This window comes from Canis aureus, chromosome 14 (genome assembly GCF_053574225.1).
Source record: "Canis aureus isolate CA01 chromosome 14, VMU_Caureus_v.1.0, whole genome shotgun sequence".
Lineage (NCBI taxonomy): Eukaryota > Metazoa > Chordata > Mammalia > Carnivora > Canidae > Canis > Canis aureus.
The window spans coordinates 36,479,344-36,494,227 of NC_135624.1; the positions used below are offsets into that span (position 1 = coordinate 36,479,344).

Below are 14,884 nucleotides of genomic sequence, written 5' to 3' on the forward strand. Positions count from 1 at the left end.
GCTCTTTGGGTCTCACCTTCAGCCAGCATCTCATCCCAAGCCCTCTCCTCTTCTTGTTGCACGACAGCCCTCATCAATCTCCAGATGTGGATCTCCACACACCATTTTCTGTTACTGCACACTGTCCTCCACAACCTCCACTTTCAAAACCCAGTCATACCTCATTCTCACTATTAATTCCCCCACCCAGCTGCCCTTGGCATCGTTGATCTTTTGTGCCTCTGTGTCCCTAGAGCACTTTGCACATCATTTCACCTTAGATTATCTTTGGGTCTAAGTTTATTCCTCTACATGAATAATGGGACAGTAAGGAGGAAGCACTAATACTTACAGATTCCCTCAAGAGACAAGAAGGTCAGCAATGATTTACATATGCAAAGATTCTAGAAATGTGCATGGGTAGGGGCTGGCAGTAGAGGGAGTTCAGAAAGTGTCCTTGCAAAGCGTAGCAGTCCTAGCCCTGCAGATGGAGCTTGATTTACCTAGGGTGGGACACAGGGGGATGGGGTCAGAGAAGGGATTACCATATGTCTTTATTTTATAGCATATTGTACGAGCACAGAGCTGGTGCCCCTCCTGCCTCAGCAGAAATGGAATGTTGAGCCAAGAGATCTTGCTCAGCTCTTGTTTAGCTAGATTAGCCTGGAGCTGTCTCTGAGATTTAAATGACATATTGTTTGGTATTTTTAATGGGGGAGAAAATAGAGGTGTGAAGGGGTTAGATTTAAGGGGACTCATCTGCTTTAATTTATACATTTGTTTCGATGGGAAAGGAAATGGTGCAAGTTGCTTGTAGGAGCTGAAGTCCAGGAAGGAGACATGAGGTAGCTGCTTCAGGCAAGATATTTGTCCCCTGAACCTGAGCTGAGAGCCTGGGGAAAAGGCTGTCCCCTCTGTCCCACCTCTATTTTGGCAGCCTGGGAGCAGCCTTGGATGCTTATCTGGGCTCTCATGGGGGTCAGATCAGCAGGGGTCCCAGAAGGAAAGCTGTAGGACAAGGACAAAGTCACATTGCCAGGAAGGGTTGACCTGGTTTCCCTGCAACCTTTGGAAGTATGTGGCATATTCAAGTTATTGCCATGGTTTTAAAGACGAGGAATTAGAAACCTAGAAAAGTCCACCCATGCTTTACTTCTCACTGACATGTCCAATGGTCATTCCTTCTAGAAGTTTCCAATCTGATGGGACATTAATATTATTAATTATTATTAGCAATAATAGTTCTAAATAATCAATAATGTTATTATATAACATGATGTGCACTCAGAGCCAGGCCAAAAAAATACTCCAAGGAAAGGAGATGAAAAATAATTCCATCTCTGGCCCCCCCGGGGAAAAGTTTCTGAAGAAGGCAGCAATATACATATCATCTTCCCTCATCTATTATGTCTGCTGTCATTGTTGGCTTCCTCAGTAGGATGCAAGCTTCATTAAGACAGGCCAATGATTCCGGCTTTCGCAAACGATTCTCTTGAGTGCTTAAAACAGAGCCTGAACAGTGTTGGCTTCAATAAATATTTGTGCAATCAGAGCATGATTTCCAACTTCCTAAGGATTTCTTTGGCCCTGCAGGAGGCAGGGGGCTCCTTCAAAATGGAAGTAGCAAATACCATCTTTCAGAGAGGAACTGGCGAGCCCCTGTCTGAGAAGGCAACTCTCCAGATCATCACTGAACAGTTAGCTGATTCAGTTAGGAGAGCAGCCTGTCCTTACACGGATGTCTTTTCCTGGCACCATGGCCTGCATCCCCCATGCCTCTCTCAGGGTGTATGGACTGCACCAGGATAAATTCATTCACCTTGTTTGTTAATCCTAGCTAAAAATCCTAAAAAGTCATGCTATCCCTCCCTGGTTCTAGTTTCTTGACTTCCGTGCTCCCCTTTTGTTCCCCCAAATAAATCCCATCCTTCCTTTCTCTTGCTCAGCCTTGAAGGGAGCTTGGCAACCAGGAGCGGAATCACCAAGCTTCCATGGGTGCCCCAATTGCTGGTCTTTGGGCGCCCTCTGCAGGTGGTATGAATCCATCTCTGCCCACCGGCCTGCCTCACGTGTGGGAGCCAGGCGGGGGGTCTCCCCACAGCTGTATCCCTGCAGCCACGGGCTATTTCCCCCCTGGGAGGAGAGAGTAATAATGGGAAAACACTGGAGAGGCCCCAGGTGCGAGGCCACAGAGCTGGTGAAGGATGCCCAGGGAGGGAGCCGCCTGTGGCAGAAAGGGCTGCACAGCCCTGGTTAGCCCGTGTCCAAATGCTCATTCATTCATTCATTGACTCATCAAATGTTTTATTAAAGCTGCACTATATGCCAGGGTACTGGGATCCAGAAGTTGAAAGCAGGGCAGAAAGCAAAAACATTCCTCCATCAGGGAGCTGACATTCCAGCGAAGAAAGGCAATAAATAAGTAAGGAAGACATGTAGCACGTTTGACTGTGGTTAAGCGCAGAGGAGAAAATGTGGAACAGGAAGTGGGGTGTGATGGGTCCTGGGTTGCGTGGGGAGGCGGGAGGCCCCAAAGCAGGGAAACAGGGAAAGCCTCATGAACAGGGCGACTCTGTAATAAAGGCCAGAGGGAAGGGATGGAGGGAAACTTGGGAGAGTGGGTGGCCAGTGGTGGGCCTGGGGCAGTGCTCTGCTGGTGTAAGGAAGCAACAGTGAAGCAGCCCATGAGCTCAGGCAGGTAAGAACAAGGAAGGATGAAAGACGAATGCAGGGGAGGGAGCAGATTAGGCAGGAGCAGCACAAGGGGCCAGATGAAGCAAGGTCTTGTAGGTAACTATGAGGAGGAAATGAAGATTCCCCCAGAGACCAATGCCAAGCTCCAGGGTGAACTCAAGCACGCTGCCCAACCAGTCTCCTCTGCCATCAGATGTGGACAGGGACACTGGCCCTGAGGTTTAAGGAAGTGCCTGGCCGGCTGTCTGACACTGAAGGGGTGTCCCGTGGACCCGCTTGTCCCCAGCCACCCACCCATGTTCCCCTACACATCACATCTGTACAGTGACTTGGGATCTCTGAAATCGAAGCCTGAGGCACATGGTGAAATTGGCTCAAACTGTCCTCCGCTCCCACCTCCCATTCATTCAGCCCCTGGGTGTCCTCCCACATCCCCTTCGAGACTCACTGCTCCCCCACCAGGTGCTCCCCACAGAAAGGGATCTTCAGCTGTATCCCCACTAAAAAGTAATGGAAAGGACAAGCAGACAAGAGGGGAGACTGGGCACATTCTTTGCATTTATCAGTGACATAATTTTGGTCAAATGCTAGAACTCTCTGCACCTTTGAATCTGCATCTGCCCCTCTCCTGCCTTCCGGAACCTGGTGAGGGTCCCCTAGGTGAGCGTGAGCACCAGTGTCATCTGTGATAACTGCAGTGCCCCCTTTTCCGACACGTTCGGGTTCCAGAGACTCATAAAATATTTGCATAATATCTAAGCTGGATGTAAGTCTTGCCATCATCACTCATTATCGTGGAAACAGAGGGTTAATTTCATAAGTCTCCCGGAGTCATGGTTTCTTTTTGCCTAAGTTGGGGTCAATCCTATCTGTTCCCCCTCCTTTACAGGCTTGTCTGGAACCACAAATGTAAAGAACCTATAAAAACACACAGAACATTGATTGCCAATTGATATTGGCACTATCAACAGAACATAAATGTGGGACAAGTGTGTTTAAGCTGTGGCCCGACTCACAGGGTTCTGAACACCCCTCCTTTGGGCGTCCTGACCCTCACTCGGATGCAGGACCCTCAGTGTCACATGGGAATCCCAGGTCCCTGGCCTCCTCTGATCCTACAGAGACTGGGGTCAGGGATCCAAGGCAGGTCCAGGGGCTGGTCGCTCTGCTGCCCTCGGCGTGATGAGCCACCTCCCCCATTAGCGCCCTGCTCTGCAGTGACCCAGCCTGAGCAGGTGGCTTTCCTCTCCTCCTACTGCAGAAGCCTGAGGCTCACTGCAATCCCCAGTTTAGATTTCAGAGATATCCTTATGGGTTTGGCTAATTTTCTCCACCCCTGTTCTGCCTGTCTGCGGGTCTACAGAAGCTCTGTCCTTGTCCCATCATCCATCCCCAGTCCTGTGATCTGTGGCCGGTGGGGTAGGGCCAAGTGGTGTGGACACCAGGCCACACCAACTGTAGACCGCCCAGGGGCCCCTTTACCAGCACGAGCTGTGGTCAGGGGTGGTCTCTACTGGAACCAGACTTTGGGCATGGCTTTCATCACAGCCAACCTTTCAGTACTGTGGAAACAATGGACCTTCCCTCCCTTAGCGTGCTGCTTCTGGGCTCCAGACAGGCCCAGCCATGCTGTGCAGAGACTGAGAATGCATCCCTCCAGAGGCACTTTGAATGAGCAACTCTGATTATTAAAAAGTCCAACTAATCGGGGAACCTTGAATAGAGGGATGAAGACCAGGGTGGCCTGTTCACCAAATGACATCTCCCATTTTCTGACCCCACCCTCCCAGGGTCCCTACTTGGCGTTCCCTCCCTGCTCCGTTCAGCCATGTGAGAATATCCCAGCTCCCCCCTACAGTGTGGATCCCAGAAAGAACCACCACGCTCCCAGTGTCCTCTCAACACACATAGAAATCATTCCTTCAGCCCTAAATACGTTCCTGGAGAGTAGCTACTGTGCATCCCATAAACACAAAGTCCTGGCAAAACAAAGTCAAAGGATTTTATTATTGTTGTTGTTGATCATTTATACACATCACAAGCTACACAAAATGCCAACCGAAGAGCAAGTGTAGAAAAATAGTAGAATTATATTGGCACTATCAACTTGGTTATTACTATTGTTGTTTTGCAGACAGTGTTCAGGGGTGTGCGGGAGGTGGTGATCATTGTATACAGATATTGTCACCAGAATAGATACACATTAGGAATTCACAGTGGCATCAAGCTGTACATTCAAGTTCTTTTTCAGAGAAAGGGACCATGCAAAAGACCCTGCCTCTCTTTACCTTCTACGACACAGAAGGTCACATTTGAAAACTAAAGAAAACTGGAATAAAATAAAATAAGTTCCAGAACCCTCTGCTGTCTGAGAATAGACACAAGCCACAGGCTAGCTCTCGGGGTCAAATCTGAGCATGGCAACGCTTACAGACACTACTGCCTTGCCTTTTATACTTGATAAGCTGTGTTGGTCTATTAATTTGAAAAGAACTAGTAAGAGTAGTCAAGGAGTGATAGGCCACTCAGGTGGTCGTGTTTCTTGACAGATTGGGCTGTAGTACATGCAAATTTCAGCTTCTCCTTTAGTAACTTCCTTAACTTGACACTGATCTGGGGAAGGGTTGCTTTCAAGTGAAGCTTTCAAGTCCTGAGTGGCCTGGCTGAGGCCATAATGGCCTCTCACCTGGGCTGGTTTTCTGCCTCCAGACCCTGAAAGGATGTCCAAACCCCAATGCCAAGGGTGATTTGTTTTAAGGGGCATCGGGATGTTGATATTCTCAAAGTTTCCAACCTGTTCTCTTGGCTTATTATCCTATGTACATGAACATTCCTCTATGTGGGTATCCACTCCCCCTACTAGATTATAAATTCTTGAAGGGCAGGGTCTTCTGTGGCAAATTACTGTGGCCAGCAGGGCTTAGCATAGAACTGGGCAGAGACGAAACGCTATTTAGAAAGGAATGCATTCAAGAATAAGTTACAGGAATTGGTGAATGAAGCTAAAAAATTACAAACTTTCATGTTAAGTTACATACAGACAAGACAGTAGATGGAACAGAGTGAAGTGCTCTCTTGAAAAGGAAAAAAAAAAAAAGGCAAAGACGTATTCACAAGCTATCGGACATACCTGGATTGTTATTAAACTTTCTGGAACTAGAAGCATGAAGCAGGCTATTTTTCCCATATGCAGAAAATTTAACCTTGAGCTAAAAGACATTTCAAGGGGTCTCTTCAGTTCCATGCAATAAGGAGATTCTGAATGATGTTTACAGAATTTGAACTTCCAAACGCCTTAATGAAATGTAGTATTGTTCTTGGCAATGTGTCAAGTTCTTGCCTTTTCTTGACCCTCAAATTAAAACGACTATACCCTGAGCAACAAGAAAACAGCTTCACTCCATAGATATTCCAATTATGCACTGAAATGAGCTGAAAAGCTCCAGTTTGGTGGCTCCTGGAATCACAGTGGAATGTTCTGAATGCAGGAAGCTTAAGCCTGAAGTTTCATTCAAGGTGATCCCCCTCAAGGAACCAATCTCTTTGAGGCCCATGGAGACAACTTCTTAGTTTATTACAAAGAAAATTTCCTATAGCCAAATTTTTGCTGTAAAGTATTCCTAGGCTACCCACCAGCCAATTTTAAAACACCTGCTCTATGCAGGCACAGTTCCAGAACCTCTATTTCCCCCTCATTCATCTGTAGGTACCAACTACTTCTTGAAGTATTTTCAACTTTTTTTTTTTTTTTTAATGGCTAAGGTAACTTAACCCTGTCTCGCTGGTTTCAAAGCATGCCCTGGAGATAGAATGGCTCTTCCCATTTAAAAACCTACCCGTATGATCTTTGGTCTCAGGAAACTACTTTCCTCTTACAGATTCAGAAGGTTACAAGAAAAACATAGATCAAGGTTAAACCCTTCCTGCATCAGAATCAGCTACCATGGAGAAGAAAATGTGAGCTTTCAAAGAGGAACTTACCCTCCCAGAAGATTCTCACCGAACCCCAACTCTGTGCCAGGCCATGGAGAGAGCAGCAGGGAACACTAACAATGTACACCTGGTTTCTGCTCTCAAAAAAACTACATGTGCACCATGTGGGAGACCTACGAAGACACACACAACATTGTCATATTGAGAAAGGAGTGGTTCCTGGAACCTTAAGAAGATTTATCTCTGATGGTAGGACAAGGAGCCCAGACTCACCCCGAAGCAGGAACAAACAGTCCACAAAGCATTTAGTGCATGCTCAAAGCTCATGGGCACAGGGCACGAATTCCTGGGTGAATATTCAAACGTGGGGGTAGCAGAAAGAGGCAGGAGCTGTAAATGGAAGGGTGGTCTAGGGCAGCTGTGGGAGGAGAGGTGTCATGGTTTTGGGAAAGTGGTTTTGGGTTAGCAGGACGAAGAGAGCCTTGAGACACAGTGATTGGGGAGCATAGATGCCAGCGAACCATGGACCATGCTTCCAGAGCATGCTTCCTAAAACCACCTTTGTCATGGAATTGTCCACCATCTGATTGCTGGTTAGGAAGGTGTCTCTTATATAGCAACACGTTGTATGAGAAAGCTCACAAGATGGTGGTTTAGATGATGAAGACTGAAACTGGCATTGATTTCAACAAGATGTTTGACTTTTATGATTTATGAACTTCTCTGGGTTGGAGAAATCATAGCCTAACAGACAAAATGGAAGCTCGGGGAGATGTAGATGAGCGTCTGCCTCCAGCTCAGGTCGTGATTCCGGGGTCCTGGGATCAAGTCCCACATCGGGCTCCCCGCAGGGAGCCTGCTTTTCCCTCTGTGTCTCTGCCTCTCTCTCTCTGTGTGTCTCTCATGAATAAATAAATAAAATCTTCTTTTAAAAAAATGGAGGCTCTGGGATCAAGCCTTAACTCCACTTTTGGTGAGCTGTGTGACCTTCATCAGGTCAAACTTGACTTGTACCAGCATTGCTTGTATGTTGTGTGGCTTTCTTTTTTTTTTTTTTTCAAGATTTGTTTATTTGAGGAAGAAAGGACATGCAGGAGTGGGGAGAGAGGCAGGGGGAGAGGGAGAAGGTCATGCAGATTCTGTGCTGAGTGAGGAACCTGATGCAGGGCTCAATCTCATGACCCTGAGATCATGACCTGAGCCATAATCAAGACCCCCAACTCTTAACCAACTGAGCCATCCAGATGTCCCTGTTTTTCAGCTTTTAAAGATGAAATGAAATCACACATGCAGAAGACCTTGACAACAGACGTTGAACACAGAGTGCTATTTCTATTCATTTGCTCCTTCATTTGAGAAAAAGGAAGCAAATGAGCCTGAGGTTTGTTTAACCTCCACAAGTTCTGAATCTGTGATGAACCATGAAGGCTTGAGTCTGAGGATGGTTTCAAAGCCATATTATCATAACCACTTCCATGAAATGAAAACAAAAGCACATTCTGAACTTTACAAATATGGGACATAACCTGCTTTAGAGATCAGTGAAGCATGACCCAGCAGCTTCCACACGTTAACTTTCGACTGGAAGTCCAGCTCTACACACTGGGGACATTCCTTCGTGTGACAGAAGCCATTGGGGCCCTTCTCCCTGAAATTAAAATTGGTGCACAGAGCTTAGCCCATTGGAAAGTAGAGCGTATTGTTACCATTTCACATGAAAAGAAGTGGGAAGGGCTCAGCTTTGCTTACAAAGGTTTTCAATGGTGTTTTCTATTGAGACATCCCTAGTATTGTATGTAATGCTGAGGTACCATGGAAAAAGCAAAAAAAAAAAAAAAAAGCAAAAGCAAAAAAGGTGGAACATAGACTTGTAATGTCACTGCAGTGCACGCCTACTTTGTGATATGTGGACAGAGACACGTGGGCACAGAGTTTGGAAGAGCAAAGCTCAAGATGTGAACCATAGAGTCTGGAATAAACATTCATGGTTCCTCTTACGGCGCTGAGGTTTCATAGCTTTAACTTCATAACTAACAGTTAAAAATAAAATCTTAAATGTTATTATCCCACGAGATCCCTTTAGTATTTAGGATTATGTGACATATGTTAATAGCTCTATAGTCTAGTACAAAACTCAGCACAAAAATAGATGCTCAATAAACCATGGGGCGAATAAGCAAATGAAAAAAAAAAAAAAAAGGAAACAAAGAAATGAAACACCAGGGTATGGTGTTACCGTTGGTGCTCAAATCACATGGCAAAAAAAAGTGACAATTAGGTCTGGGGGCTTGCAAACACCCAGCTTTTTCAGCTCAATGGACGTGTCTTGGAGAGATGCCACTGTCTCACACAAGTGAGGGTTCATCGAATACTCTGTCATGGTCCCAACACAGGAAAACCTGGGTCCCAGGCCGCCATTTCCACTTTGTCCCTTCCATTTGCACATTGTGCTGGTGCCCTCCCCCAACCCATGGGCTCCTCCCACGGCTCCCTGCGAACCTGGCCTTCGCCACCTCACCGCACCTGTGATTTTCCGCGAGCCCCGGCCCCACGCATCCTCCATCAGGACGGGCTGCTGTGTTTCTCTCTGCATGTCTGCGTTTGCTCTGTGACCGACAGCTGGCCCGTGGCCGGCTGCGACTGAACCGGGACAGGAGCTTCGGCCAGCTGTCAACTGAGCCCCGGGCCCTCACTTGCCCACATAAACTGTGCTCAAGAGCGGTTAGGGCGGCCACCCCCACCTCCACGGCAGGACTCCCCCCTGAACGCTTCCACCCACAAACAGAAAAAGAAGAAAATGGTAACAATAATGCTCAATTGCAATAATTTTAACCAAACAGCCCTTCCCTCTTCGTGGCTGTTTACATGATGCTGTTTGCTCCAGCTTTCCTCCATGAGAAGCCGGGGAGACACGTCACCTGTATCGTTGGAAGTGAGTGGAGGGTGAGCCAACATGGCTCTGGGCTCCCCAACAAGTTGGGGGGGGATCGGGTCTGTCTTACGAGCTAACCTGGGAGAAGGATGTGAACACAGGGGGTTGGGAGAGCCCCCGCTTCCAAGAGGAAATTCTCCTCCTAGTGTGAACGATGGGATCTCCTCCTGGAAGAGCAGAGGGCCCCGCAGGCTGGCCGACTGCTCACTCCTCTGCCCCGTTACTCCGGAGCCCGGCGCCGTCTCCATCAGCCTGTCCAGTGAGCCGAGGGTCAGGGCTCCCCCCCTTCGAGCCTTCAATAATTCTGCTCCTTCTTGGAGTTCCCCACAACCGACCTTCACCAGGCCAGCCCTGACTCAGTCCTGGTGTGTGGCCGTGGACTCTCTTGCAGAGGCCTCTCCTGACCCTGCACATCTCCAGTGTGGGCTGGGTGTCTCTCCTCTGAGCACACTCCGATCCCTATTCCTGGGTGGCGCCGACCTCCTTTACTTTCCCATCTGGGACTGGGCTGCAAGCCACTCACTCTTACCTGTACATCCCTGGCACAGCAGTCCCTCAATACATATTTGCTGAATGGATGAATGAACTAATGAATTAATAGATGGATGGATGGATGGATGGATGGATGGATGGATGGATTGATGAACTGATGGACGAGTGCCCTTGGTGGTGACACGCTATGCAAAGCAAATATCTTGCTCACAGCCTTCTGCAGGGCATGGATGATGGGCCTCCAGCAGCGCTTGCACCTGCCCCGGGCCTCGCCAAAGCCCTCCTTCCATCAGATCGTCCTAACAAGGCTGCCTCTCCCTTGTGATCTTTGCGGCGGGGATTGTGCCCTCCATCCCTGTGCTCCCATCTGGCATGGAGGGAAGTCGCTCGGCAAACACCTGTGGACCGTGGGTGCCAGCAGGAGCCTCCCCTCTCTCCAGCCTCTCCCCGGGCTCATAGCACTCCAGCGCTTTCAACCTGCCTTCGCGCCATTAGATTAGCCGCCAGGTGACTTTAAGTTCACATCCACTTCTTGGATGAATTTGGCTTGTGAACAATGGATTCCAATCAATCTCAACAGTAGCAATTTTTATTTCTACCTACTTCTGAGAAACTTAACCATAAAAACAAAACAAAAAAAAACCCCACAAAAGTTATGCTAAGAATGAAAACATACTAGACCATTATCTTGGCAGGCATTTTGTTTATAATTTTATAATAAATAATATAATGTCCCTGTTTTACATTATATATATATATATTTATGTATATATATTAGATATCTATACTTCAATAGAAAGAGACATAAAAAAGCCTTTTCAAATGAGGCATGACACGCAACACTGGACACTCTTATTTACAATATAGAGATGTACTTTCTACACAATAGAATAGATGCTCAGAGGCCAGAGAGGGTTTACAAAGACAGCAGATCACCCCCATAAAAAAGGGGTGCACCATGCAGCTGGACGTTTATTGCCATTAGTTCTCACTATGTCCAGACAGCATATTGAAGTTAAAAATGGCATCCGGTTATTGGAAAAGACAATGGTCATTGGATTCACCCTGGCTCCATAACCACTGGCTACACGGTCTTTCAAGTGACCGAGGAATGACAAACTTTGCTGATGGGTATCGGAAACACAAAATGAAATGCTCTCATCAGAGGGGCAGGGCTCCTCGTTTGGCCAAAAAAGGAGAAGTTGCTACAAACGTATGGTCCCGCACTGAGCATGAACACTCGCCTGGACCAGGAAACACAACGTCATGGGCTCCACTGCAGGAACCCATTCCTCCTGGGTTATACTGCGTTCGGTTTCACGAGCAACCAGTCTACGCACATCGAGAACTTGGAAAAATACCCACAGGACTTAACTGATCCCATATGGGTTAGGCCTAGGACAAAATGAAAGTTTGCAGAAGTCCCACAGAGAAACTCTGACTCCACCGTGTGGAAGTCTGCCTTTGGGGCTCATTCAACTCCGCCCCCACCTTCTTTCATGAGAAACCCACCAGTCTACCATCCTGCGAAGCTGCCTACCTGCACTGGTCTCTCACAGTCTGCGCTTGTTTCTGCAAAGTCCCATTGTTAACACGGGAGGACTGAAATTCTCAGATGGGCCAAGATTTACTTGGTTTTAAGACCATGGCACTGATGACCAAAGGGCTCGGTCCAGGCACTGGGACCAGGAACCTGGTGGCAGATTAGTTTCCGCAGGTTAGGAGGGGAGTCTGCAGAAACGGGAGCTTCTGCTTCCTGAAGATGGGTCTCTCGGGTGAGTCATCCCTACCGTCCTGGTTCACCCATTCCTTCAGTGTGACTAGGTGATTCTCCAGGCTTCCTTTAGGCCAAGAGTGGGCTCAGTCTCTGGAACCCTATCAAATACCCTGGCAATTTCCAAAACTTCCCTTATGTGACTTACCAGTAACAATTTGAGCTGGGTCCTCAATCTGGCTGCTGTCCTCCTCTCTGATCTCACTGTCGTCCCTGCCATTTATTGGTTTTTATCAATGGTGACCTCTCCTAGCCCTTTATTTTCCTAAGGCAAGAAGACATTTCTATTGAAAGATAACCAGCACCTTCTTAGAGCTCCCCTGAGGTTTAATCCAGCACTCCTCCGTTTAGATGTTTCTCCTTCCACGGAGAGGAGAAGCAGCTGGCCATGTTAATGGTTTTATTTGTATTTGTATTTTTTTTTTTTTTTTTTTGCAATTGCATCAGATGCTAACGTAGCATTTCTTTGGAAGAATTTCAGCAGGAGCTTCACATGCATGCATCAACCTCAGTGCCCCCTTCTGCTAGGTTTGATCTAAGTCCGTTTTCCCGACTACAGACAGAGATTTAAGCAATCACAGAAATAATCTGTGGGCCAGGGCTCTGCATAGACAGTCTGGAGGAGTGGGTGAAGCAACTCATCCCCACCACATTCCTTCTAGTTGTTTTTCTTTGTAACAAACCTGCATTTCCCAAGAGCATCGCCTTTGTCCGGCCCCCGTACCTTAAATCCCATACCCTACCCCACCCACTGCTGTTAATGAAAGAGAATCGGAGTTTATAAAGCATTCCTTTGCCCCTTGTTGAGAAAACATGAGAGAGAATGATCGTGTGGGCATCACATTGTCTTGCACAAGTGGCACATTTGAATCTAGTAAGGATTATATTTACACAAAGACGTTCCACTTCCACACAGAGGTTAACCTGAGTTCTGAAATGCTTGTATGCACTTAATTTAATCAGAATGATAAAGCTATGAGCTAGGAACATACCAGACAGACCTAGTAACACTGGAGCAATCTCTGTGAGCCAGGGGTGGGTAAAAGGTGGGCTCACCAGGTCCAAGTATTCTGTTTCTTTATTTTGTCATATTTTCCCTAGAAAGCATCTTGAAAGAGACTCCAGGTGGCTGGACAGGTTCGGGCAAAGTCTTGTCGGTGACACTACCGGACCGGTTCAGCTTTTCCCAAATCTCCGAAATGGAAGCACCTGGAATGGCCGGCCCCACCCCACCCTCCCGGCCACGGCGCCTTCCTCTCTGAGCTCCGCCTGGAGTGGCGGAGGGCCACCAAGGATGTCTCCGCTAACGCGCTCCCGGGGTCGCAGAGCTTCTGGCCCGGCCCCCAGGCCGCTACTTGAAGTAGTTGAGCCCCGCCACCAAGAAGAACTTCTCCAGGAAGAGCTCGGAGTCCAGCACGGCGATGTGGGCGGCTCGGCCGATCAGCGCGTTGGCAGTGTTGGGCAAGGCGTGGAACACATTGTGGCGGATCAGAGTGCAGTCCTTGGCCTCGACCAGAGGGCGCAGGAGGTTGTTGATCATCTCCGCATACACGGGCCCTGGGAGGAGGGAGGGAGGGGAGGAGGTGAAGTCAGGCCAGCGGGATCTAGAGAAAAGCCCGGGGTGTCCCGGTTCCTGTCCCCGGGCGCCCTCGTGGGCTTCGGCAATTTCCTGAATTTTACTTGTGCTTTTTATTTTTCTTTATTTGTATTTCTTTCCTGAAGCTCAATTTGCCAACATACAAGTACATGGTTCATTTCGGACGCAGCGTTCAATGATTCATTAGATTGCGCGTAACACCCGGTGCTCGGCCCATCGCTGCCCTCCTTCGTGCCCATCACCCAGCACTCATTTTTTTTTTTTATCAGAAAGTCGGTTAAAAAGGAGACATGAAATGTGGCTTACCTGTGTGTCTGTCCTTGAGGGCAGTTTTACACATTTCGATCCTGGCGGAGTGAAATGGCACATAGCGATCCTGGGGAGAAGCCACCAGCACGACATTTTTGAAATACTGCAGACCTGCAATGAGCCAGGAGGGAGCTTTTCACCAGGTCCTTACCTGTGTGCAAACCAGGTGCAGCCCCGGGTTTGCACAGGGCAGTGTGGACTCATCCTGCAGAGGGGAAAGGCGGGGAGCCCAGCTGGCTGCAACACTGTTGCTGTCCCTGCCTCAGGGAGAAGGGGAGGCCGTCAGAGAAGCTAAGGACACAGGAGCAAGCTACTCTCAGGAGGGAGAGGTGAGCAACATGCAGCTGATGACGGGGCCTTTCTGTGTGGCCAGCGCTAAGGATCCCCAAGGAATAAAGCCAGGACTCTGCTCCTCCTTCTCATGGGGACAGCTCCTAACTGCAGTGCTCCTCCCGTCACCACTGGATGAAAACAGCCTCTGAGCACGCTTCCCTGTCTGCAGCCCGTCCCCGGCGCTGAGACAGAGGGGTTGGAGGGCACTGCGTGTTTCCACGTCCTCAGAGCCCAGCACTGGCCACAGACAGAGACCCTGCATTGCACCCCACCCTGGGCCCGCTGCCAACACTGCCCCCAGTGCCTCTCCACCACATCCCGAGACCACCTGCTGGGGGCCAGGCTGCCTCACTGACCAGGGCTCTAAAGACCAGCCCTCTCCCCATGCCAGGACAGCTCTGCATGGTCGCCCCAGCTCCCGAGCTCTCGGTGGTGACCACAGTGCTCTCCAGACTCCTCTCTGCATAGTCCTCCTCCCTCTTATCCGCCTGGGGTTAGGTGGGGGAATCCTGAAAGCTCAGCTTGGTGCAGAGGGACATGCTGGGTCAGGGCTTGCCCGGGGCCTCACATTCAGAGAGATGCAGAGATGTCAGCAGGGGCGGTGTTCACGGGATGATGGAGAGGGTGACATGGGACAGAGGCTGGGCCAGTGGGCTTGCTCGGCCGGTCACCTCTCTGCTCCCTCAGTGGACACACAGACAGACCCCTGCTGTCCTCTGCTCATTTTCACAACACAGGCAGGGGCTCCGACACTTCCCATGAAAGCGTGACCTCTGCCCTGCTGGGAAGGACCCCTGTCTCCCTGCTATGGTGTCAACCTAAATGGACGGTGCTCACCTGC

The 14,884-nt window shown here is 48.8% G+C and overlaps 1 protein-coding gene across 3 annotated transcripts in view; it reads right to left on the minus strand.

Moving 5' to 3' along the window:
- Window positions 1–4,655: 4,655 nt before the first annotated feature.
- FAM135B (family with sequence similarity 135 member B) overlaps window positions 4,656–14,884 on the minus strand; it is a 283,976-nt gene continuing 273,747 nt past the window's right edge. For all 3 annotated transcript variants that reach the window (XM_077847362.1, XM_077847361.1, XM_077847363.1), the window contains 2 exons: window positions 13,708–13,821; window positions 4,656–13,361 (listed from right to left, as the gene is read on the minus strand). In XM_077847362.1, the coding sequence (XP_077703488.1) occupies window positions 13,156–13,361; window positions 13,708–13,821 (320 nt within the window). In that variant the 3' untranslated portion in view covers window positions 4,656–13,155. The remainder of the gene's footprint in view (window positions 13,362–13,707; window positions 13,822–14,884) is intronic.